Here is a 27,750-nt window from a genome sequence, read left to right as displayed (position 1 = left end):
AAATTTGAATATTTGAATAATTGAGTGCTACAAAAAATTAAGAAGCTACTGCTGATCTTGCATTTCTCAAAACTTGAGATATATTTACAATTAATATTATTTCTATAAATAAACACATGGAAGATGTTTTTTTAAAGAATATTCTCCTTGTCTCTCTAAATCTCTTATTCTCAGAACAGAGGTGTGTGGGCATTTGTGTAGAGGCTGATTTTAGGAGATTCTCTTAAGCAGCAATGTAAAAGTGCTGTAGTTATTGATGCAGTACCACAATCAAATATACAAACAGTGAAAACTATTTATGCATTTACAGGTATTGATTATGGGCTTATACTTATGAACATTGAATAAATTGTGATTGTTTTGACTAGGTAGACTGAAACATTTAGAATGTTAATACATGTGATAGGTTTTGGTGTTTGGGCTCAAGGTTCAAAGTCACAGTTTCTTTTTTGTGATCATGATCAGTGTGCTGGAAGGCTTTTAAGGGATTTACATGCTCAGAACACTGTCCTATTATGTGTATAAATCATTATGAAGAAAAATTAAAACAATAACTGAATTCTTGGAAATGTGTCAAAATTGCCAGGGTCTTTTTCTCCCTGAAGAGTGATAAAAGATCTGTATTAATGGCTTGTTCAGAACTAGTGGAATTATTTTGAAGCATAAACTAAATAATCAATCAACTATCGTTATCTGCCCTACTTTGAACTTTGTCTATTTTGCAGGCAAGACCATCAGTGTCCAGCATGGATTCCAAATGAACCATGGGTTAAAGGCCATTTGCAAACTATTAAAAATTCTTTCTTTGGAGCTCCTGACATAAACTACTGTCCAGAAATAAAATGTATAATCATGTATATGTAGACCAATAATTTGTCCACATATTAATCACCAAAGTATTCAAATCTAAATTGAAATAGCATGGTAAAAGACCTAAATGTATTACAGTCTTTAATTACATAATGTTTCTTGACACCATATATTTCTAGAAAAAATAAATGTAGTTCCTTTCATTTGTAGAAATGTTGGTCTTTCTAGTTGTATATGCAATTAGCTTTTTGAGCACATAAACTTCAACGAGTCCTGTTCTTTTGAAAGGATATAAAAATATTTTTTTTATAATGACAGACTGCCTGATATAAAAAGATATGTGGCTTTGCTTTCAAAAGACACAATTCTATATTTTCATGACCTTGATTCATTACTATATGGACAAAGTTAAAGAAAAGATAGTGCTGAAAGGTGTACTATCTGTTAACTTCAGAGTGATTAATGACAAGACAAGTTATCAGGTATCTCAGAACTGAGAACCCATTAGCTTGGGAGAAAGCTGTAAAGCCAGGGGGAAGAAATAAGTCATAGTAATAAAATGAGATGAAGAAGGAATGTGGTTCTCTTGACTATAGTTTGATATGCTCTTGTAGCCATACTTAGTGCCAAAAGGAAATTCAAATTACTTCTCATGTTCAATCTGGCTTTTAATTCAAACAAACTACCACAAGTTGATCAGTAAGCAGTAAGTGCTTAAGTAAGAGAAAAATAACAGATGCCAGCAGCAAACCAAAGAAATTATTTTCTGGAGTCAATTCATAAAACCAACAAGAAATGTTCAAATATAGGAAAAATTATTATTTAGAAAATTTTCCCACTAACATAATTACAAAAAGAAACCTAGATGGTATCAAATAGAATTGCAAGCGTACAATATAATTTAAATCAATAAACCATGTACATAATTTCTTTATCTTCAGACTCTAGAGTTCTTTGGTCTACTCAATGTACTGCCTTACAACTATTAGAAATTTGCCTTTTGCAAGTATATCCCCTGAAGAAAAGGAAAATATTTAGAATGAATTAATCTCAAGAGGAATTGTATGACATTTGCTTTACATTTCTAACTTCTTTGTATTTGCAATGATCTCCATAATTAAAAAAAAAAAAATTCATACAGCTCATAGTTTCTCTACAGGAATGAACTGTAGTATGAACTCCATGTATGAATTCTTGTGCTAATAGGCACCCTCTGAAGTTTCTGTATTATAAAATAGTTTAACACAGTTATAAAGGCTTTCTGTGTTTTGAATAAAAATGGTTTCAGGAACAATTCTGGTTATGTTTTCTTTTTATAAAACAATAGGGACAAAAAACCCACTGATATAAGCAAAACATGCTTTAGTTGTCAAGTGTTGATAAAATGGTGCCTACTAAGTGATATCCTACGAAATTAATTGAGTAAAGACTACCTGCTGGCTTTAAAGGGCAATAATAACAGTAAGAAACTGTGAAACTGCAGCTTTTTGTACTGAACACTTATTAAGCTCTTTATTCCTGCAGTGAAATAGATTTCTTTTGGACAAATCAAGTGAAGAGTGCATGCCTGTGTTCTCCATCAACTTGCAGTCATGGAAACCTAAGGGTGCAGTGATCAGGTCTTGCACATGCAGGTCATGGCAGTGACAAGTCTAAGCAGGGAAAGCTGTGAGTATGGAGAGGAAACAGGCATTGCACCCTAGAGCTCATGAAAGCTTCTAGATTGGTGACAGGACTTTGGAAAATAAGTTATCTCTATCCCAATTGTGATAAAATACCCTCAGAACAAATACCATCTAATCATCAAGGCATCCACACTCTATAATGATTTTGATATTTTATAATTATTTAACATACAGTTGATATATTTAGGCTCAAGCCTATCCAGTTTTATGTGTTTGCTGCCTATCTTCAGTGATGTAACTGAGATAATGGAATTAAATGATATTTATTCACTTCTGATTAAAGTAACATACTCCAAGGACATCAGCTTATTTATTTGTTGACACACTACATACACACATGCTACATACCCAAACTCAGTGAAGATACAAGAAATAGGAGGCTCTCTGAACTACCCCAGAAGTTTGACAGGCTATAAATGATGAGAGAAAGTCATATCATCAGCCAGAAAGAAGTCACTCCGTGAAAAACAACAGTTTTGGGAAATCATATTTAATTTTATCTAAGTAGAGCTATGCCCACTTATTGTGGGGAAGATCATATTAATTTCACAAAAACTTACTGCACAATGCATGTATCTCTAGGTCATTACATTTTGCCTTGATGTTAAAATGTATGTATTCAGAGTTTATTTAGAAACACAGAGTGATCTAATACTATTGGTAGATTTAACACATCTGTGAGGAATTCAATTGTTTTAAAAGGACAATGATTAATAATTGTGTATAATTAAATCCAGTTTAATTTGTGCCAAGTAATGAATCACAAAGGAAAAAAAAAACTACATTGAAGGCATGAGTACACAGTGAGTAGATGTGGTTTGACTATTTTTGTTTTTATTCATAAAATTACATAAACGTTTAAGCCTTTTGCTCCTCTTGTCCAATAAATCCATTGTTATCTTGGAGGTGCAATTCAGTACATTCAAAATGCATTTCTTGCATTTCAAAATATGTATTCATTTAGAGAATGTTGTTTGACTTGAGGTTATCAATTTTTTGTAAATGATCACTGAACTAAATCCATAAAATTATGTCGGTCACACTGGAAAATGAGTCTGACACAAATGAGAGTCTGTAATTACAAATTATTGAAATTTGTCGGGGACAGCTTTTGCTGTGGATGGGTTTCAAAATACTATAGAATAATAAGATGTAATCCAGTGAAGTGTGGAGAGTACAATTAGATAAGAATACTTGTGGAGAGTTTTGTCAAAGAATGTCTTGAGGAGAGAGGACACAGCCAAATTGATTTGATAGAGATGTCCTAACTAGGGCAGAGGCCTTTTTGCAGGCAGGGTGTCTGTTGAGAAAGCAGCAGGCTAAAGAATGGAAAAGTACAAGACAGTAGTTAATTCCAAATCTTGCACCTGCAAAGATAACGTGTCCTTGGGCCTAGCGGAGGATGATAGAGAAATGGACAGCGAGGTGTGAGAAGTAGAGAACGTAGGCCCAAAGGAATGTGGATGAGTTAATGGTATAGTTTAACCAATAGATCGCTTGGCTTACAGAGTATTCATGAGCTTATTATTTGCTGTATAAGTGTTTGATACTTTCTTTAATAAACTGGACCTGTGATGAACCACCTGGTGTCTGGGTCTCCTTCCACGGCAAATACTCATATATTCATCTATTCAATAACTGACTAAACAGTATTTGGAAATTAGTTCTATGCATTTAGAGCTTAACAAGCAAAAATGTAAATCAGTAATTTTTTGTCACTCAAAAAAAAAAGTTTAAATCAAAATACTTTCCTTATAAATAAAAAAATATATATTTTCTGTAACTTGTGAAATGCATTCTCCTCTAATTTTTTTTTCTTTAGGCATAGATACTAATTTGATGCCATCAAATCATAGACTGGTTTGGGTTGGAAGGGACTTTTAAATGTCCTCTTGACAAACCATCCCTGCAAAGAGCTGGAAGACTTCAAATGAGATCAGGTTGTTCAGAGCCCTGTCCAACCTGGCCTTGAATGTTTCTCCCATCCAGCACCTACCACCTGAATAGAAAAGTAAAAGCCACAGATAGGAAAATTGAAATGGGAATATACAATTTTTTCTTACTATGATCGCATAATTTTCCATGTATTTTCTACACTCTTCCTTTTGTTCTTGACTATATTAAGTCAAGCAGTGCAGAAAAGTAGAAAAAGTAACATGCCAATGCTGTAGGTAGAGTTTAAAGTATTTGGCCACCTTAACTGGAAGGCTTTGCCAAACTGGAGGAAGAAAACAAACAGTACGTGATTACTGACAAATCCTTTTTGTACCTAAGGCACTGGTAGGCCAGCTACAGGTTACAGAGATTACAGCTGGTTATTTCACTGCTGTTAAAGGTAATATACTCACTATGAGGAAAGAAAAAAGGAGGTCAGAAAGCTTTATAGGGTCACAAAGTTGATAGCATGAAATGGCAAACCTTGAGTTCTTATTTAAAAAAGGACCTAGATAAGCATAGCTCTAGGACAGAAAATAAAAATAGTATACTACTGAATTTCAGAACACTGGTCATCATTACTGTAGTATTTTAATCAGCTGAGAAGGGAAAAAATATACCTTCATACATAGTCTAGGCATAGCAGTTTCCTAGCTAGATGATTCAGAGGTAGTATAGAAGTTGCAGACGTCAGAATTAGCTGTGTAACATGAAGTTTGAGTGCACATATCAACCTATAGGTTTCTACATGTCACAGGATGCCTGACAATTATGGCTTAAATACCAATCATAACATATTTAAGTGATCAGATTCAATTAATCAGAAGACCAGAGAATAGGAAATTAATGGAAGTCATTCTTAATGTTTAGCTTTTTAAAAGATCAAATGGAAAACGTCAAGTTATCAAGCTATTTGCAAATACCTGGAAGACAATAAAGATACCAAACAATGCAAAAATAGACAACGCAAGTTGTAAGCTACAAGTCTTGTCAAACCAGTCTATGTATAAGGAAAACAACAAGTGTGTTAATGACATCTATATCACATTTATTGTTATATGGCATTTGACATTGCTTTTCATAAATACTTGAAGAAAATATATTCTAGTTGTATCTCAGATTACTTGTTCAGTTGAAAAAAACAATGTAAAATAGAAAGGGAATCATTACAGAAACTCCTGCTTAAAAGAAGAAGCAGCATCAAAATTTAAATGAGCAGGTTTCACAAAGACAATTTGAATAAATTTTAGTTCAATTTAAGGAAAAACAAGTAGTCTTGTAATAATGTGATGGCAGCTTCCAAATACAAGAAAGATTTAATGATTTTCCCTCCAAGAAAATCCTGTAATAGCATGAATGACCAAAATAGAGTAACGCAATCCATAGACTGAGTCAGCATGGAGGTCTACATGGTGTGTTGAGGACTGTTCAATACTACACAATTTGGAATTACCAGAATCTATACAGATAAGATTGTGTGTATTATTTTAAATTTTTTTACTAATATTATAATTTTGCTAGCCATTATAGATATACCTTTAAATGATCATTTAGCATAAGGCTTTACAGAGCCTGAGTGCCATTCTTCTTGGGGTTCTAACAGACTAGCACCTACTAGCAAATATTTTCATGCTAGGAAGTGCATCAAAAAAAAAAGTGAAGGACAATGACTAGAAATCACGTGCTGGTTATCTTGTTGCAGCCTAATAAAAGAAAGTATTTTTTTCATATAGGGAATGTTATGGGTATCCAGCAGTGGAGAAGAGGGATGAAGTAGATAACACTGGTATTCATTTAGTTTAACATTTCTTTGAGTATTTTTTCAGTCTGCATAGAAGTCAGGCAGCATACACTACCTCAGAGGATGCTCTTTGCTTTGTCAAAGGCAAATGTGAGATGTGCTTGAATTCTTTAAAAAATAATTTCATCAGAACACTCTTAAAGTATAAATGTAAAACAGAGCTAGAGTAAAATGTAAAAACTGGCAAATAAACAAGCTGCTTACCATAAATGCTAAAATGTTTTAAAATGCTAATGAAGGAAAGTATAAATGTCAACAAAATGCAAAATGGTATCACATCAAACATCTTTCAGTGGCTTTATATATGTCCCTGTGATGGTGCTATTGCACAACAATTTAATGGAGATGTTCAAATTCTGTCAACTGATGGAAAAGAAATCCTAAATCCTGGTGCAAGGCGAACAATTCAGGACCATTAAATCATTCATCTATCATTTCTGACAGAACGCTAAATGAAACTTAAGCTACCCATCAAGAAGCAGATAGCAGCAGTACCACCTTTGTGATATGCTTAAAACTACTTAATAGCTGCAATAGAGTCATTCAACAGAAACTTGCAGTGTTCCCACCAAAATACAAAAATATAGGAGACATTACTGACTCAGAAAGACTGTGCTTCTGACAAAGTTCATATAAAGAACATTTTTTCACTTGAAAGATAATGTTCATCTCTTCAAATAGAAAAATGACTCCTCAGGCATGATAATGACCATACTAATTCTCCCAGTGATAAAAATATTATTAGGAGAATTATGCTTGACAGTGCTGATCCTAATAAATTTCTAGCTACTCTGTTCAGTTTCTGATTTTACTGGTTTTGGCTGGGATCAAGCCAATTTTATTCATAGTAGTTAGTGTGGTGCTGTGTTTTAGATTTGTGATAAAAACTGTTCTGTTTAGTTATTGCTGACCAGTGCTTACACATCATCAGGGGCCTTTTCTGCTCCTTGCCTCACACTAACAATGTTCAGACTGGGGATGCAAAAGGAAGTGGGAAGGAACATGGCCAGGATAGGTGACCACAACAGACCAAAGTGATATTCCACACCAGATTGCATCATGTTTAGCAGCAAAAAGCTGGGAAAAGAAGGAAGAAAAGGAGGACATGTGGAATAATGGTATTTGTCTTCCCAAGTAACAATTACATGAGATGGCGCCCTACTTTCCTGGTGACGGCTGAACCTGCCCACAGGAAGTGGTGAATGAATTACTTAATTTGCTGTTCATGTGTGGACTGGTTTATCTGTACCTATTAAATTGTTTTTTATCTCAACCCATGAGTTTTCTCATCTTTACCCATTTGATTCTCTCCCCCTTCTCACTGGTGGGGAGTGAGTGAGGCTGGGTAGGGCTTTTCTGCCTACTGGGGTTAAACTATAACCCTGATCAAAGACGTTATGATTTTTACAACAAAGGAAATTTTGAAATAATATGCATCAATACAAACCACTCAGTACTATCAGCTATCAGATTCCCTGGATGCTTCAGAAAAAAACCATTATACAGGCAAGTTTACAAATATATTTTTTTAATTCATAATGGGTGAGACACATCCTTGTTTAACGTAGACTTTCCATCTTTCAGAGACAAAAAAGTTACAATGAAATAACTTGTTTGATAGTAAAACCTGTACATTGTACTTAGGAATCTGTATTTGTCAGCAGAAAGGGATCTGTATTTGTCAGCATAAATAAGAGAGAGACTTTCTGATAAATCAAAATTTATATAATTGCTGGGCTATAGACTGTTCTTTGCCAATCATTATGTATGTATTAGGATATATGCCATATATCATCAACTCTTTTGATCAAAACAAGAAGTGATTAAGCCTTCACATCAAAATTGAGGAAATTAAGGACCTCATCCATCTTCACAGTACTGAAGAGCTAGAAGATGCTGAAAAGTCACTTAGATCTGTGCATTGCTACTGAATAACAGAAATCTATGTGAGAATTCAGCTAGGCTGACAATGTAACTGATAAAATATACATGGATAACAAAGAGATGAATTTGAGCTCTGTTTTGGGACATTAAAAACTCATCATTCATTATTTTGAATTCAATTATGTTCTACTCTAAAATGTTCTACTCATTTTTTCAAAAACAGTTTTATGTAATGTGTGGAAGTTAAGAAGCTTGCAGTCATCAGAATAAACATCTCAGTTTTTTCTGTATGAGTCTGTATGAATGATTTTGGTGATATAAAGTGACAAAATATAATTATGACTGCGAAAAACAACATAGATATTTTTTTAAGAACAAATACACGTATCCAGGTGTCTCTATGTCAGGTAATAGACTGCTGCAAACTATTTTCACTGATCGGATAATATATACATACGTGGCTGAAAAGAAGGCTGATGAAGCATTGAATGGACATGCCAAAGATGAATCTGAAGTGGAATGGCAACAGTACACCCACAATGTATAAACTTAAAGGCTAAGAGTAATGTGTTGTGTCAGAGAACCTATGTTGATTCTTCTAATGCCTTCAAGCAAAAATTGATTGAAAAAAATAGACCGCAGTGAAAAGTTCAAAATATTTTTATGGCATTTCTTTTACTAATTGGCCACAAAATAGCATGATAATTTACAGTGGCTAAAAATTATGATGCCTTCAAAAAACTGAGATTAATTTTTTGTAAAGAAGCCATAAAACTGAATTTTCCCAAAATTAATTAATAATGGTTCTGTAATAACATGTCTGGAAACACAAGAAACAGTTTGAGATTTAGACTATTCCGAAGGAAATCTGGCACTACAGAGCTTTGGAATGAGGGGAGCTGAGAAAGAATGAGTAAGACTTACAGATTCATAAGAGTTGTGGTAGTGATGTGTAGACAAAACTATCCAATTTTTGTGGAACAAAGTGTTTGTGCACTAGTCCCATTTTTATTTTAGAGATATATTTTTAAAATATTCTTCTGGAAAAGCCTAGTAACATATAGGCTACAAATAATTTAGCTAAGCAAATATAACTACTACCATTTCCACTTGGATGTTGATGATGAAATTTAAAGTTATTTTTTTAAGTCTGACCTAGTATGTGAAGACAGCCAGCACAATATTAATTTGTGGGGATTAAGCCAAGTGAAATATTTTTACATGTTTACATTAAAAAATATTTACCTTGTCATCATCTGTGGCTCAATTGTTTAATCTCACATAGATGATAGGTAATTTGGTGTAAAGGCCTTTAACAATATAACTTCATTGCAACCTATGAACATGATACAGAGTCTCTCCTGCCAGGAAAATACTAATTTATTGATTTTACTGCTGTGGACAAGTCAGCAGTGACACCATTGCCTTTTACATCTTACGGTTAGCTTAGCAAATATATTACCATATTAACCTTCTGTTATTATTCATTTCTTTATTTTATGTTTTACCTAGGGATATTAATTAATTTTGGGCTTATTTATTAAATATTATTAACTTCTTAAATAATTCTTAATTTATTCATAAGAACCAACAAGTTCTTTGAAAATTCTTGGTTTCCTCTACAGCACTCTATTACAGTTTTCTTTCATTGTATAATTTAGTCTTCTTTTTCAGTATTCCTTTCTCTCCAATCATTTTAGCTGCAATTAACACTGCTGCTTCATATCTCATTTTTCCAATTAGTCTGCCTTGAGACTGCTATTGAGTGAGCTGAATTGCAAATATAATATGGTATTAGCAGAAGCACATTATACTATATAAAGCATACAGTTCAGCCTGGAGGAGACTCAGGGGAGACCTCATTGTGATCTTCACCATCCTCATGTGGGGAAGTGGAGGGGCAGGCACTGATCTCTTCATTCTTGTGACAGTGACAGGACTTGAGGAAATGACACGAAGCTGTGTCAGTGGAGGTGTAGGTTGAACATCAAGGAAAGGTTCCTCACTCAGAGCGTGGCTGGGCACTGGAACAGGTTCCCCAAAGAAGTGGTCAAAGAACCAAGCCCAACAGAGTTCAAGCAGTATTTGGACAATGCTCTGAGAGGCATGGTGTGATTCTTGGTGTGTCCTCTGCAGGGTCAAGAGTTGGGATTGGTGATCCTGATGGGTAACTTTGAACTCAGAATATTTTTCATTATTCTGTCATCCTGAAAATATAATGCTACTTGGTGGCAAAAATCTACATTGGTGATCCTAAAGTAAATAAATCAAGCCAGAATGAGTAGTTATTTTCTGGTTGTTTAGTTGCTACTTATTCATGAATGTAACAATGTCTATTGATACAAACATTAAATTTTCTCCACAGGAATACATGAACTGAAAAGTAATACATGAGATAAAAGGCTTGAACTGCAGAGTCCCATAAATTCTTGAAAATACTATGTTGTATATTCACTTTCATAACAATAAGCAAGCTACATTTTGAAAGACATGGGATCCTTTTGAACAGGCAGGGAAAAGATGTTATTTCCAGAATGATGATTGATTTGGATTTTAAACTAGAAACCAACAGAGGAGAGAGAGGGTTACCAGCAGCCTGTAAGGGAGTGACAGACAAGGTTGACTAGAGTCTGAAGTGATGTGAAAGAAAGGGAGCACAAAACCAATAAACATGGCTTAAGCAAGACCACCTCCAGCATTTGCATGAAAGCAAGGAAGTGCCTACAAAACACTATTATGGAAAAAAAGAGATTGTTTTTAGAAATCAGCATACCAAAGTATTTTATTTCAGGTACCTCCGCACACAAAAATAATGTGAGAAACTGGATGTCTTTGTGCTATTGTAAGACAATAATCTAGTTGGTATCACAGGGACTTGGTTAGATGGCTTGTTTCATTAATGCTTCAATGAAACAGGCTCTTCAGGATCAGCAGGGCAGACAAGGACGAGAAGTTGCTCTCTATGTGAGTAAAAAGAAGAAATGTGGAGCTCCACCTGGATATGGATGAGAAGCTGACTGAAAGGATGTGAGGATGAAAGAGCAGAGCAGTAGAGGTGTCAAGTGTGTGCTGCTATAGGCTGGCAGAGCAGGAAGAACAAGTGGGTGGTGCCTTCTCTGGATGGATGGAAGCAGTCTTGTGTTCACAGGACTTTGACCTCCCAGGGAACTTCAACTGCACTGATATCTGCTCAGGGAACAGCGTAGCAGGGCATAAGCAATCCCAGAGGTCCTTAAAGAGCATTAATGACAACATCCTGACCCAAGCTGTAGAGGGGCAATGAGATGTTCTGGTTTGCTTCATACTCACAAACAAGGATTGGCTAACTGGGGATATGAAGGCTGAAGCCAGGAAGTCCTCCAAACATTTTATGGTTTTAAGAGATTCTCTTTTTTTTTAATTCATTAAAAATATAACATTTAACTCGTTTATTTCTTTAGTCTTCCAGATCACCAAGTCTTCCTGTAAAATTTATCTAATTATCCTTTTTCTTGAAGGAACATTCTAGCTGCTAACTTAGCAAATTTCATTACTACACCTTTAACTTCTTTACTCAAGTTGCAACCATTGTTGTTGTCACTGTTGATCATCTCTCATGCATATTTGCACACCTCACTTTCCTAACAACCATTCTTCACCAGTAGGTGTTAATTTCCAAGTGTAATCACCTTTCTATGTGGGTGTCTGATACAGACCCATAAATCACAATATTTGGAACATTTATAGATGAGTATGTTATTTGATTGATACAGGGTTTTCACCAGAAGTTCTTAATGTTACACAAGGTGAAGCTTATACATTTTCCTATGAAAAGATGCAGTAAAATCTGGGGATATAGAATAGTTGAACATTGTAACACAAATTTTTATAAAAACATAAGCAGTCAGGTACTGTGGTTTCTATTGTTGTGCATAACACTTTTGCTACTGTAGGTCCAATCAATAAACTCCTTTTCATGAAATCTGAGTTTGATTATTTTTTGTTGCTATGTCCTACATATTATAATATGATACATCAATGTGATGTCTATCACACCACTCATGTATGCACACAAAATTCCAGTGAGGCTACAGTTTTCCAGTGAATAAGCAGGAATTTGTGTCAAAACACCTGAGCTGTATTCTTTTCTCCTATGATGTCCTGATAAGTGACTTGGGACGTTCGGATACGGTTTCCTGGAATTCAGCTGACATTATTTCAGTCATAAAATCGTTGAAGAAGATGTATTTTGGCTTGCACAGTGACATAAAACAATGACTGGAGTTGCAGCTAGAATTAATGTAAGGCTGATATCTTCTATTTTTTTTTCAATTTCATCTTATTCTGGTTTTTCCCTTCTCTGTTTGAATTTCATAAGCTATTATTGTCAACCCACTGTAAAAGAGTAACAGTAAACTTTTATTTTTGCTCATAAACTAGGGATTTGATTTCAAACTTTTTTCTTTTAGAAATTTGTCACTTGCTTAATGCTGAGAATTTTAAACAGTCTCCCGTTCAAAGTGACAGTAACTTTATTGCCCATGCCAATTTCATCATTTCCTGCAGAATTTTTCTTTCTAGAATGACTATTAATTTTAATATTTGCTTTGTCAGAGTTTGTGAGATTTCAGTATGTGTTCTAAGCTTTCATATCACCTTGTGGATTTTATTTTTTCCTCTTAATAAGTGTAATTTATAACTCTGTAAGTGAAATGGCAGCACAGGCAGAACCAAAAAGAAATATTACATCTCTATTTTTTCATCAATATTAACCCAATATATTGCATTGTATGCTTTGTCTTCACCAATACAATTGTGATTGCTAAATATGAATAATGACCATTAAACCATGAGCAATCTCTGTTGTATTATCTACCTACCTGTCTGTTCATCCATCACCCCACTATCCAATCACTTCCATAAAAATGAATAGTGATATATTTTATGGACTTAATGGAGCCTTTGGCATGTCTCCCATTTCAAGCCCAACATTGTGCTGAGGTAGAGCTCTTTTGTGCTTGGTATTTGCTGTGGTTTATGGTCAACAAAGAATGCCATATTTCAGCAGCTTTCATTCATCAGCCGCATTGACTACCCTAGATTCCCAACCATAAGCAGTATTAAAAACACTCACTTTTGCCTGTTTGCAAAGATTATTTCTGATTTTACTTCAGCCACTTCTATTCCTCTTATTTTTCATTATTTTATCTCTTCTTTTGTTTTCAGGGATTTTTTTTTCTCTTTGAATAGTAATCATGAAACTTAAAATGTGTTTCTCTAAATCCTCATTTCTATTCAGCTTATTAACTGATACCACCTTCTGAGCCTATCTTCTGTGAAGTATCACAAACACTCAACTCAGTTTTAGAGAAACGAATCTCTTTTCTCTCTTTTTTTCTTTTTTTGCCACTCCTCCTCTATGTCCTCTTTTGTGGTCTCATCCTATATTCTAAAATTATACAAAAAGTTATTATTAAATCTTGGCTTTAAATGCTTTGAGTTCTACACTGATTAGAGTTACATGAAACAGTCTGGATAATGTATGTGCAAAGGTCTATTAAGAAAAGAAAATACATGTGTGCTTCTGATCATATGGAAATGCTCTAGCTGCTTCCTACTGCTTGTCATATTTCACATATATATACATATACATATACATATACATACATATATACACAAACATATATAGATTATTAAACAAAGATTATTACACTGGTGTGTTTTAAGGTTGTAAGAGAAGAAGCATTCTTTCCCAAAAGAACCTTTTACAGAACTATCTACTTCATTAATAAATGGTGATATTGGTGATATTCCCTTTCATGAAGCACCTAGCAGATGTTGAAACAATAAACTAAAATTAACAATTAGCTAGCATCTATGTCTAAACATTTTATCATTCCCTATTTCCCCATTTATTTACACCATTTGATTAATCCCCTTTTATATGCTAATGAAATGAAACTTGCAGAATTTCTCCATTATATTTTAGGTATTTAGCTGAAATATGCAAATTACTATCTTTCTTACTGCGATATCTTTGTTGTCAGTGGAGAGATACACAATTCTAGAGCAGACCAAGCAAGATCAAAATTAATGTCTCTACTGACTTCTTATTATGATTTTGCTAAAATTGAGAAAAAAAAACACTGTTGAAAGCATGCCAAAAATTTCAATAGTGACTCAGATGCTAAATATAATCAGTTGAGAAAGTGTTACAATATGCAGTGATAAGCTTTTAAACATCAGTGCTTTTCATTGTAAGCTATTGTAGACTAGACAGGTATGTAAAATTGAATAAGCAGAAGACTCTGGGAGGGGTACTGGACAGTTCAAAGTAGAGGCTTTGAAAATAAATAAACATATCTGACTGGAGTGTGATGCACACAATTGGCCAATTAATGATATAAAATTGTGTAACGAGCTCATGGAGTTGTCCATAACTTACAGCAGGTCTGGAAATGTCTACAGTACATACAAGACTACATAAAAAAGAATTGATTCTGCAGGTATTGTGCTTCAGAACTGCATAAGCAGACTGATCACTCTGGTATCCAACAACGTATTACTGCGTACCTAAATACTGTTCTATTGTCCTTAAGGAACATTTTATTCAATATTTTTCCAACTCATTCGTCTTGTTACCTATTTTTAATGCCTGTTTAAAATATACATAATATTTTATATAATTAGACTCAAAATCACGTAGCTGATTTTACCTTCCTCAAAAAAAGAAAAAAAAATAGAAGCATCTTGGCATTTTTTCATCTGTCATTGTCTTTTCTTGATATACCAAAAATATTAATACACCTGCATTCAGTGCCATTCTGAGTGCACCATTCCAGACTGCTGCACACCCTGCAGGGAAATACCTGCTCCACAACAGCTTTCACTACCAGCTGCAAGGGAATATCTGCTCTGGTGCCTGCAGTACCTCCTCCCTCTTCCTTTACTGGTCTTTACATTAATTGAGCTGTTCCCCACTTTTTTTTACTTTATTCCTCTATAAGTGTGCAGCATTTTGCCCTTTCTCAAGTACATTTCACCCAAGGTGGTTCTATCTCTTCTGTGGGCTTAGCCATGACCTGTAATGGTGGGTTGGAGCTGGCTGGAACTGCAGCTTGAATTAGGCACTCTATATGATGATAAATATGGCTAAGCATGCTGAAAAAAAAGGGGATGGAGTCTAGATTACTTTTGGATAGATTATCCTCTTTTTTTTTTAATTTTACATCCTCTTAAATAATAATGGTATCAAATAACAGGCGCTTTTGCACATATGAAAACTCTTTGTAAAGATGGTGTTTCCTTTTCTCCTGGTCAAATGAGATTCTTAGAATAATATAATCGGAGAATATGCTGAGTTGGACCCATTTGGATCCCTGAGTTCAATTTCTGCCCTGCAAAGGACAGCCTGGGAATCCCATCAATCCCATCGTGTACCTGAGAATGAGGTGCAAACATTTCTTGAGCCCTGTCAGGCTTGGTGTTTGGCCATCTCCCTGGGAAGCCTGTTCCAGTGCCCAACCTCTGAGTGAAGGACCTTTTCCTGATATCCAACATAAACCTCCCCTGACTCAGGTTCAGGCCACTTCCTCAAGACCTGTCACTGGGCACGAGAGAGAAGAGATGCCTGCCCCTCCTCTTCTACTCATGAGGAAATTGTAGACTGCAATGAGGTTTCCCCTCAGTCTCCTCTCCTCCAGGCTGAGCAGACCAAGTGACCTCAACCCCTGCTCATACAGCTTCCCCTCAAGGCTCCTTGCCATCCCCACGGCCCTCCTTTGAGCAGCTTTTTGTATTCATCTGCACTAAAAGCTGCAGTTGCATCACCTGCAGCACCATTATTCCCACTCTTCTTGCTTTAAAAGGTTTAATAATGTTGATTTCCTATTTTCTATCATACATGGAATCTGATTCTGATCAGATAAGAACAGTAATAAAAAAGTTAATTAATTATGCCTACATCTGAAATATCCACCAGTTTTGTGCTCTTTTTACATACTGCTATGCAATTTAGCACTTCACAGGTCCTGTTATTTTCCAAAGTCTAAATTTAGTGTAAACAAAATGTAAAGTTCCTTCAGGAAGTTCTGTTTTCCAGAAAACCTTTGTATAACTGTCAGTTGTATAGTCATAAAGTGTGTTAAGATACTAACCACATTCTTCTAATTCATGCTTTAGAGGACTCAGTAATATTTTATATACTAAGGCCTTTATCAACAAGCAACTCATTTAATTCACAAGTGAAACTATTTAAAATCACTTATGCAAAAAATATAATTTAAATATGTATTTTAGTCCAAAGCACATCATCAATGTCAAGTGAAAGAATTCTTTCAGCATACCTAATTAATTTTCTAAGTTGAAAAGAAAAAGATGCCTAAATTATCAGAATGTAAAAGAAGACACAAGAAAAACAGCATGAGATTTTTAGAGTATTTAAAGTATAAAAGAGTAAATGGGCCTCACCTGGTTAGTTTTACTAAATCTATTTTATTTCTTTCATTAAAAAATAGACCTTTTGCATACTTGAATGCACTTGCTATGGAGTAATTTGCAAATTAAATTTAAAGATGGGATAGTAACTGTCGAGATGTATAACTCTGCAAAGTCATAATTAATGAAACTATGATACTGTAGTCATCACCAGTTGATATTTGTGCTGAGATTCTTCAGCCACTTGTCTGACTAGAACTGCGGGATTTTTAGAAATAGGACTTCTTCCCAGCAATATCCAGGACTGAAAAAAGTACTTCATTATACAAATCTTGTATACAAGTCTTGTTACAGGATGACAAAATGAACAATGTAATGATCTGAAGAACAGATGGGTACCATTAGCTTGCAATCAGCTTTGATGCCATAGTGAGGCCTCTGAGACATTGCCTAATCTTCCCAACTTTTCTTTCTTTCTTTCTTTCTTTCTTTCTTTCTTTCTTTCTTTCTTTCTTTCTTTCTTTCTTTCTTTCTTTCTTTCTTTCTTTCTTTCTTTCTTTCTTTCTTTCTTTCTTTCTTTCTTTCTTTCTTTCTTTCTTTCTTTCTTTCTTTCTTTCTTTCTTTCTTTCTTTCTTTCTTTCTTTCTTTCTTTCTTTCTTTCTTTCTTTCTTTTCTTTCTTTCCTTCCTTCCGCCACTTCCTTCCGCCACTTCCTTCCGCCACTTCCTTCCTTCCGCCACTTCCTTCCTTCCTTCCGCCACTTCCTTCCTTCCTTCCTTCCGCCACTTCCTTCCTTCCGCCACTTCCTTCCGCCACTTCCTTCCGCCACTTCCGTCCGCCACTTCCTTCCTTCCTTCCTTCCTTCCTTCCTTCCTTCCTTCCTTCCTTCCGCCACTTCCGCCACTTCCGCCACTTCCGCCACTTCCTTCCGCCTCTTCCTTCCTTCCGCCACTTCCTTCCTTCCGCCACTTCCTTCCTTCCTTCCTTCCTTCCTTCCTTCCTTCCTTCCTTCCTTCCTTCCTTCCTTCCTTCCTTCCTTCCGCCACTTCCTTCCGCCACTTCCTTCCGCCACTTCCTTCCGCCACTTCCTTCCGCCACTTCCTTCCGCCACTTCCTTCCTTCCGCCACTTCCTTCCTTCCTTCCGCCACTTCCTTCCGCCACTTCCTTCCACCACTTCCTTCCGCCACTTCCTTCCGCCACTTCCTTCCACCACTTCCTTTCGCCACTTCCTTCCTTCCTTCCTTCCTTCCTTCCACCACTTCCTTCCACCACTTCCTTCCTTCCTCTCCCACACTTCCTGCAGCTGATATAGCTGAACTACCTACTGAACTTTATCTCACAGACCCAAAGTCTATAAAATAAGTTATATATTGGTGCCTTTTATAACATCAGTGTCACATTTAACTTTTTTTTGGTATCTAGCTGAGAAACAGACTGGTGCTAAATTAAACGAATCTGCAGAGCCTTGCAAGTTCAAACACAATATTTCTGACAACTTTTTGCATGGGAAACCACAATATGAGTTTACAGGCTTAGCCATTCTGCTGAAAGTGTGTATTAAAGATGAAGGAATAGTATCTTTGAACAGGCTGACTTTTGTTCATTTAGGGCCTAAGAACACCATGATAAAGTCCTGCATCCCTACTTAAGCAAGACTAAGGCATTTGGTGTCCTGTGAACAGGAAACACACATCAGGACTTCAGAACCTTGAGCTGCTCAGTACCACGTCCTAAGTGTCTTCTCACAAGAGTTATTAGATGTCATTATTTCATTAGAGGATGGATACCTCATTCAATCAAAAAACATCAGAAATGTGTTAGAAGAACTACAACTCCAACAGCAAGGAGTTGTTTTTTCTTTCTTACAGCTAGTTACACTTGCTGAGTTCTGTGTTTCAGATAATCATAATACTAGCAGATAACTAGGAAAAATGTTTGTGTTTGTGCTTTTTAGCTGGCAGAAGGAATGTGGAGAAAAACAGGAAACTCAGGGGGACACAATTCTTTGGGTATTTCACTACCATACCTCAGAGTTTCCATCTCTTTAATATCTTCTACAGATTATTTCTACTTTTGTTCAGTATTATCAGTATTAATTAGCTGACAGCATCTGTAAATATAACATATCTTTTCTCACTGTCTTTTGCAAAGTCATGCAAAAGCATTACTTTGTTTTTGTTGAAGAACTATTAAAAAAATTATTGTGATAGAAATTTAAGAATAACTAGTGTACAACTCTAGGAAAGGACAGATATCCAAAAACTGCTGAGACTTTCTGTCTGTAAGGAGATGATGGGAAAGATTATCAGTCTGATTTGCAGTCTGATAATACAATCCTATATTCTTATATTTCTCATGGGTTAGAATTAAGAACTCAATAAAGTGGAGATACTGTAACTTCACAACAAATTCATTCATTTAATGTTAGTGTGATTACTCTAAAGATTTAATGTAGTTAAGATTTGGCAAGAGTTACATTGCTTCTCCATACTAAAATAGCACAATAACCTATTTTAAAAAATAAAATAATTTAATAGAATTAATCCCAAATAAGTTATTCAGTTATAATTTCATTGCAAAGTATGATATTAATAATCTTGCTGTGAAAAAATTCCTTCTCTGAAAAAAAACATTTCAGAAACTTATTCATATGCAGAAAAGTAAACTACAAGAATCATGCATACCTGGTGTTTTCCCAGAGTAATTATATTCATCAGTTTTAATGTGCTATGAAATATTCACTCACACTGTTGAGTTGATATACTCAATAAATATGACAATTACTTTTAATTCAAAGTAAATCTATTAATTTAAGGGAAGAAAAGATTGTGATGGAAAGGTTATCAAAACTAATATGAAGTTTTCAAAGATAGACTATGGAAGTGTGTAATGAAATCACGCCACGAGAGTACATTTGTGAAAACTTAAATCTATTTAGGTCAGACAACCTAATTCACATCATTGGTGCAGTTTTGACAAAATCCTTTCATGTATACCTTTGTCACTAGCTAAGATGAATTGATCTGCATCATGTCTGGAAGAGCAAATACTACTAGTAGAATTATCTGGGACTGAAGTGAAAACATATACAAGTAGACTGAGATGATCCCTTGATTGATAGGTGAGAAACTTCCAGTCTGAATTAAAAACTCCTCTCAATGAATACCACAAAATGCTGATGACTTGCTGCAATTGTTGTGCCCTGTTATTGAGGGAGATGGATGCATTTGACCAAGAGGTGCACTGGAAAGCTGAGCATGATATCAAAGTAAAACACAGACAGTAGAAAATCTTTCTACATCATGTTTTTAGGGGTACTATTAAGAATCCTTTGGGTATTAATTTGGGCAATGAGTGTTAGTATTAGACAAATTTAACTATGAGGCAGTTAAAACAGTAATTGTGCAAACAATAAATTTTTTTCTTCTTTTATATATGTGTAAAAGTATCTTTCCATTAGTGACCTTATCAAAAGAGCCTGTGTGTAATTCATCAATTAAGCAAACAGACTGTTTTAAACTGAAGCACCTGTATGATAGAAGCTCTAGCATAATGGCTCCAAGCAAAACCACTTCATTCTCATAGTATCTCCTCTCCCCTAAGTGAGGATGGAACTCATTATTGTCTGCAAAGAGGTCAGTTGGACCATGGGGGAAGGCAGGAAATTCAAGTCTCTCTTACAGGAATGTGTGAAAAAAACTCTAATAATCTCTGGTGCTCCACGAAGGGTTTTTTTTTTAATCAGTCCCATCTTCTCGCCTAAGGAGCAAAATGCCACAAAGATTCAACAAACCAAATTCAAATGGAAAACTCCTCTTAATGCACTAAATGCACTCAGGGTAAGCATACTGAGCAGTACCATTACAGAAGTAGCTAAGATATTGTTATTTCCTGTAGTTTATGAATGAGTCACATTAGTTTTCTATACATCTTCAGAACAGAACCATAACATCCATGAAAATTGTTGAGACATCTCTTTGTATAAAAGACAGTTTCTCTGGAGCCTGGAGAACCTCCTTCCCAGCTGCTAAATCCCAGCTCAGTGCACCCAAAGACCTGGGAGTCCCATCCATCCAATGACTGCAGCTGCTGCTTTCCTGTTTGCAGGCTCAGCCAGCAGCCAAGATGAACATGTATGCCAGAGATGCACACAGGCAGAGGACACTAATGCAACCAGCTACACAGACTACCCACAGATAAGGCATTGCCTTTACCAGCACCCACCCAGAGCTCACATAAAACATAGGTGCAAACAGCTAAACTTTAGTCCTTCTCTCTGACTGGTAAGGATGGAAGTTTGCTAGTAAAGATACACAGCCCCTTACCCTTTATTTCAAAAGCATTGACACATTTGTGAACCCCTTCAATACACAGTTCCTTATCCTCTGATTCCCAAAGACCAACATTTTTGTGAACCCTTCCAATAGCAGTGTGGGGCCTCAGCTCATCTCATATTGATACCCAGATCCTGTGCCTCCACTTAACAGACAGTCCTGCTTGAAGGGTGCTAATGAATTGCACATGCACACACACATGTGCACATGCACACCTGCACACACACTCAGAGACCAGCTTAGAGGAAAATATAAACATTTTATCTTAGAAGTGGCTCCTGCCAGTGCACCCAGGCCCTGGGACCCTTGCTTCCCTCTCCATTTGCTGATGCTGGGACTCTCCCCTGCTCAATTGGCACTAGCCATGTGAGCCACCATTGCCCAGAGACTGATGCCCTTTGCTGGCACAAAATTGAACTCTCTTCAGACACACACTCCTAAAATCTGTGGTCTCCCTTCAGCTTGCTGATGCTGAGGCCCTCATTTACTCTAAATGCTGGCACCAAAGTTATTAGGACCACTATCACCAGTGGTCTAACTCAAATTGCAGACACCAAATTCAGAGACTTTTTCTCTCCAGTTCTGGCATTGGAACCTTGGAACACATAGATGGGGAGAGAGTGAGATTATATGAAAAGAGAGTAAAGAAAAGATTTAATAAAAAGAATAGATAGACTACAGTGATTCCGTGCAGGTCTCAGTCAAACAAGAGTACTGAGCAGCAACTGCTTACACACTATCAGCCTTCCTCTCTGCACCCACCCTATCTTTGTTTTACCCATATTCCCTTCCTTTAAATGTTTCTTAATAAGTCTAAAGATGCAAATTCTGGTATGAATCGGAGTATTCAATCATAAGAATACTGACAACCTAATGCTAGCTGTTTCCAGTTATGTTAAAAATCTTCCCTCAGTAAAGACTAAAGTGAGTTTTGAGAGCTCAGTGAATGAATGAATCAGTTAATGAAAAAGAAAAATATATCATTGAAATGAGAATTTACATTGCTTGTCTAATAGATCCATTCTGTCTTTGTGAACATCATAACTTGGATCCAGCAACCTTTACTTATTTTGAATAATTGCTTTCAGAGCATTTTTACTTTATTATAATTTTATTTATTTCCCATAAATATAGACTAACATGTATATTTAATATTGTTTTTTCAGATCATGTGAACTAGAGTCTTGACTCATTTTAGAAAAAAGGACATAGTTTACAAAATCTTAATGTATGCAATCTTGCTTGTATGTTTTGTTTTCTGTGTGGAAGTTCAATATCAAGACAGAAGAATGTTTTGAATTTTCTGCCAATTTCACACAATTAAAATAGCATTCAAATTACAAGATTCATAATTACACAACTCACCTTGGCTGAGACTACAATACAGCTGCAACAGAGCAACAATAGGAAAATGTCTGTTTTCCTAAAAGAATGCCTTTTTCATATAGTAGTATTCTTTTAGGTAGCTATTCTCCAAATTGTTTTTGTGCTAGCAAACACCTTAAACACCTTTATGCAGCACCATAGGAAGACTTAAACCACCACACTTGGTTAGTAAATAATTGTAAAATTATACTGTATGTTAGTCAATCAGTCCTGTTATACTACAGAAACAGAAAAAAATTGTTAAAATCCTTCTTCTCCTAAGATACTTATTCTTAGAAACAAGAAAGGTTTCCCCATTTTCTTTTGGCTAAGTGGAGAATAAAAAGCCACTTAGTTACACTCATAGTGTCCTTTTTTTCCTTGTCAATCCTTACCAGCTACTAGAAAGTAGTGTTCAGAGTGTCTTGCCCTCCAGTTGTTCAGAATATTAAACCATTTTCATGTCATTATGGATATGTATTTACTGTATCTGGAAGTTCCTCCTGTCTCATTTCTCCCACCCCTAAGTATGTCAGAATTGCAAAGATATTTGTAGGGAAAATTTCAAAAGTGATGTGTCTATATAATTTGTGTGAAAGGGCAAAGGTCCTAAAGAGATATGGACCATGAGGGGGTGGAAAACCAATTCTAGAAAACTTTACTAATGGGTTTTTTTGTTTGAAAAAAGAGTGAGGTTTTTTTCAGTTTTCTCAGAATTATGCTGACCATGATGCTTCTATAGTGAAAGAAAGGGAAGAAAGGGAGAATAGCAAACAGATTAACTAGGAATTTAAAATTCAGGAGGTTTATCCAATTTTTAAAAATATATTTCTATACAGACTTAATTAAAATATCGACAAGGATCTTCAGTCTTTCACTATGAAAATAAAGATTATCTCTTTGATCCCTCTAACTCCATTATGTTTGTTTGTTTGTTTTTTTTAACTCTTCATTTCAATGTAATGATTTCTTTATATTCTATAATTGACAAGATAAGTGATGCTTCCAAGAAAGATACACTTTGAAAATTTTACTGTCTTTGGATACTCAAGAGCTAGCTTTATACTTAGCTCTTTCTTAAAGAATGTTCTTCTGAGTGTTACTACTTTTCTCACATCCATACATTGAACGTCTGTTGTGAAGCACAAGAATAAACAGTTTTTCATTGCTATCCTAATCCTCCAAAAAAGTGTTTACAAGAGGATGGTTTTAGATACATTTTTTTCATTCAGCTTTTCTTATGAAAACTTCCCATATATAGTAAATAAACCACTTATCTTCTTCCTTTTTAATCAAGTTGCACCCCTAAATCATGACATTACTGACTCTTTGGATTATTTCCATCTTAAATTTCTAGTACCTATGAGAGGATAATGAAATTAGGAATAGAAATGTATTCAAATTCATCCATCCAGGATGAGTTCTGAATCTTGATAACTCTGTATTTGAGAGCCAGGGAGTCAGTGATTAAGAGTCTTCCTCTGTTATACTGCCAATAGAAGAAAGGTACTTGTGGATGGCATCTGATTATGAAAAGCTTCTATAATTTATATGTTTTTACTTCAGTAAATGAATAATTTGGAAGTCTGATTTTTATATTTTACAAAGCCTATTTTTACAAAATCTAAGGATATGTCAATCTGTGCAATAATCATGAAAATTAATGTTTTAATAAAGCAAAAGTTCATGCCATTACTATAACAGATAAAATTATTATTGTAAGACAGGAAAAAAAAGGTGTTTCCTACCTGTAAAGCCCTTGTCACACTCACAAAGAAAAGTGTTTGGAGTAACATTGATGCAGTTACCATTGAAACATGTGGATGGCTGGCATTGTCCAACTACTTCTGTGCAATTTTTACCTGTGTCAAAGGAATAATAGGAACATTGGAGTTTAGTAAATATTTAGGGAGTTTGGTGAGCATTTTGTAAATGTCAAATTTATAGCTACAATATGGATAGGCAAGTGGATAGAAAGGTATTTATGCCAACATTGTTCATTAGTTTGCACCAAACTTACTGAGCTTCTAAGGAAAGGCAGAAAGATATTAATCTACTTTTATGCTCACATACTGTGCTTAACCTCATCTAACATATAGTGAAAAATTTACATATACCTTAAAAGGCAGAAGAGCTACTAGAACTGTAGTATTTATTTCTTTTTAACATGAATTTAACTTACAGTTTCTTTCAGCATTGATAACAAAGGATGTCCTTATGTGGAGTGGAAATATGATAATTTTTTTAATATGCAGCTTTCTGGAAATTACATTCCAGTTATAAGTTGTTTATGCTATTATAGCATACAAGTCTAAATACCATTTAATTATGCTTGCCTCTTGAATTATTACCATGACATTATTCATACTTCAAAAAGTGTTCAAATTTCTAATAGACTTTATGTTATGGGAGGAACTTATTCCTCCCTTACTCTTGTGTAGGCCTGCCCATAATATATGGTGATTTAGTCTCCTAATTCTTCTTGTTTGCATCCAGTTTATTTATGAGACCAGTGTTGTGAGCTGATGACATTACTTAAAACTTTCCTATGTAGGCTAAAAAAATGTTTTAAGCATTGCTTGTTGATAACATTAAGCATGATGATTGCTTTTAACAGAATTGCTTCCAAATTTTTTTCATTCATTTGAGTTCAATTAGTACCAGACGCTTTTGGTACTGTTATTTTCAAAGCATTTTACGCAGTCTCCAGTAATGATAAAGGAAATATAAAACATACTGCAGCATACCATCAATGTTTTCCACTATCTTATTACACTGTTCATAATTATAAAAAAATATTCTCACAACATTGACTTATTCATACCTGCATAATCTTCCATTGGCAAATGCATTAGTAACCAAATTATTATGCACTTTGAAAAGCAATTAAAAATAAATTACAGCAATCTTTATGCAACATAAGCTTCATTTCTATAAAGTGTATTCTATGAACCTCACTCATTCCTAAGCCATCAGCTGTGCTTCATAGCATAGCACCACTATTGTGAGACCGTAGAAATTCAGTACAACTGAGGAACATTTCAGGAATTCTGCTCCACAAGTACAAAAAAGCTACAATGATTCTTTTTTGAAGAGAATGAATATTTCTGGTACTTTCTCTATTGGTCTGAATGTAGGAACAACATCCCCATAATTTTCTTAATCCATTTTTTTCCTCCATGAAATAAAGGTAATGGTTAGATAAGAGTTTACCCAGTTATGTTGTATTCTCTGGTACAGTAATCCAAACCCAAATTCAGTTTGTTCTGATGAGTTTTGGGTAAGTGCTGCAATATTTCCTAGGATGATTACTCGATTTTTGTTTTTTTCATTTGTGACATATTTTATTTGATAATAACAGTATGTTTAGCAAATTGCCTTTGAAAACAACCTCAGGGGACAGAACAATCTGAAAGAAAGTACTAAGTATTTTATTTTGCTTGCTCTTCTAAATTAAGGTTTGACCTTTCAGTTAAACTAAATTTTGATATAAAAAATTCACTAATGTAATCTGATAGGTCTTTAAATGAAAATGGAGGAGAGTTCTGACTGGTTGAATGAAATCATTATTCATTTAAACAAAATCACTCTTTTCTACCATTTTGATTAACCAGCTATTTTCGTGGGACCTTACTCCAAATGATTTATGTTGTTTGGTCTCACAACCTGAACTGCAGAATAAAAAAAGTAAACCAGTTACTTCTGTAAGTCAAGAAGCATTTATTTATGTCTCATACTTAAGTAGGAAAGAAGCACAATACGAACTTGCTCTGTTTTTCTTTACAATGTATTTATGAATGTCGGCAAGTACAAACTGTATTCAAATGCCTGCACAGTCTCCCATAGGTGACACCATGTAAAAGAGACCCTGCAGGTATGGTAGCAGCCGTGGGCAATCAAATGATACAAAAGTCTTGCTAGTGTTGTTCCTATTGTTTTATCACCTGTTAAGGAAAGTGTAAGATCTATATAATGCTTACCCCCAGAGGAGAAAAGAAATACCTGAAAATTTTGGAGGACATGTGCATTCATAAGAATCTCCCGAAAGTTCTGATTTCTCAGTGCAGGAGGCATTGTTGTGGCAAGGCTTAGTGGAGCATATATCAAACTTCTGGCAGAATGTTCCCGAATACTGTGAGAAACAGTGGCAATTAAATGTTTTCTCCCAAACGTGGCTTAGACATTTTCCATGCCCAGAGCACAGTGGTGCACCCCGAGACTGTTGGCAAAGCTGCTGCTTCACGGTAACGTTCAGACGAAGGCCCATGTTGCACAGGAGTGGACCTCTCTTGTGAAGTTCTGCAAAGTAGTGAGTTCCAGCACCAAGCCAGTTAGGGTCCACTTGGTGCAGTCCTCTTATCTGGCAAACAAAAATCAACTGCTCTTGAAGAAAACCAGCTTTAGGGCAGTTAATAAATTCTTCCTTGGAGACATTTACCAGATTCATTCCATAAGACTGAAAGGATGGCTCAGAGGAGATGAAGAGACTATCACCTAATTGAAGCTGTAAAGGGCATATCTGAGGGATACTGAGGTTATCTTCTTCAGAGATTTCACCATGAATACTTTTATTCATATTCCAACATTCAGTGTAAAAGTCTGAACAGACATTTTCCCTTGGTGTCCATTTTATTACAGTAGGTTTTGGTTCTGTTCTCCATTCAGTAATCATTTGTCTCTCACATATTATCTGCCCATTGACAATGCAAAGTTGAAGAAAGCACACTACCATGCAATATGCTGATTTCATAGTCATCATTTCACCTCACCAATGGAAGTTTCCTTTCACTTATGCTTCATTACTGAGGATAACTTCAGGACATTTGTTCCTGATGGTTCACATGTATTTTCCACGGCACCCTAGGAATTCAAACAGAGGAAAATATTTCTGTTTTCATACCAAATACAGTTTGGTATGAAATATTAAAATCACATTACAAAGCAGAAAATGTACAACAAATCAAGGTCAGCATCTAACTAGTCATGGGAAATTGGAATAAGTCAAATGAACCAATCAGAACTCCAACACTGTAAAAAAAGTCAGTTTTTTCCTATTTTTATTCCTGCTAAAAATTTGATATTTATTTAGTGCATTTCATTTTACTTGTGTGCACAAGAGATTGAAGGCATACTTTTCATGTTCCCTCCCTCTGATGATAAAATTAATGGTATTAAAGTTAAGATAGGGCATCTGCAGCAAAACGAGGAACTAAATACGAACATTGAAGTTCTAGTCATAAACTTTAACCATAAATATTTTTCTAATAATAATTTAATAGTTTATTATAAAACTAGATATTCCAAAGATGTAAGCCTGAGAATTTTTGCTTTTTAAAGAAAACATGCAATCACTACTCAACTCTTTTCTGTTCTTATACATTTAACAAAACCCTTCATTAAATCCTTAGTTTTGAAAGAATATGTTTGAAAAGCAAATGTCCTTAATGATATGGTTGAGACTTTTATGCATTATGGTCAAAGATGACAGATTACAGAGTCCTCCAGGACTATTTAATTTATA

At 35.2% G+C, this 27,750-nt stretch overlaps 1 protein-coding gene across 1 annotated transcript in view; it reads right to left on the bottom strand.

Moving 5' to 3' along the window:
• The window catches only part of EYS (eyes shut homolog), a 704,807-nt gene extending 677,819 nt beyond the window's left edge, over positions 1-26,988 (bottom strand). The window contains exons 1-2 of the mRNA XM_058801756.1: positions 26,232-26,988; positions 23,978-24,091 (exon numbers count right to left, since the gene is read on the bottom strand). Of these exons, the coding sequence (XP_058657739.1) occupies positions 23,978-24,091; positions 26,232-26,988 (871 nt within the window). The remainder of the gene's footprint in view (positions 1-23,977; positions 24,092-26,231) is intronic.
• Positions 26,989-27,750: the final 762 nt, after the last annotated feature.

Source organism: Ammospiza caudacuta, chromosome 3 (genome assembly GCF_027887145.1).
Source record: "Ammospiza caudacuta isolate bAmmCau1 chromosome 3, bAmmCau1.pri, whole genome shotgun sequence".
Lineage (NCBI taxonomy): Eukaryota > Metazoa > Chordata > Aves > Passeriformes > Passerellidae > Ammospiza > Ammospiza caudacuta.
This window is presented reverse-complemented; position numbering and strand designations above follow the sequence as displayed.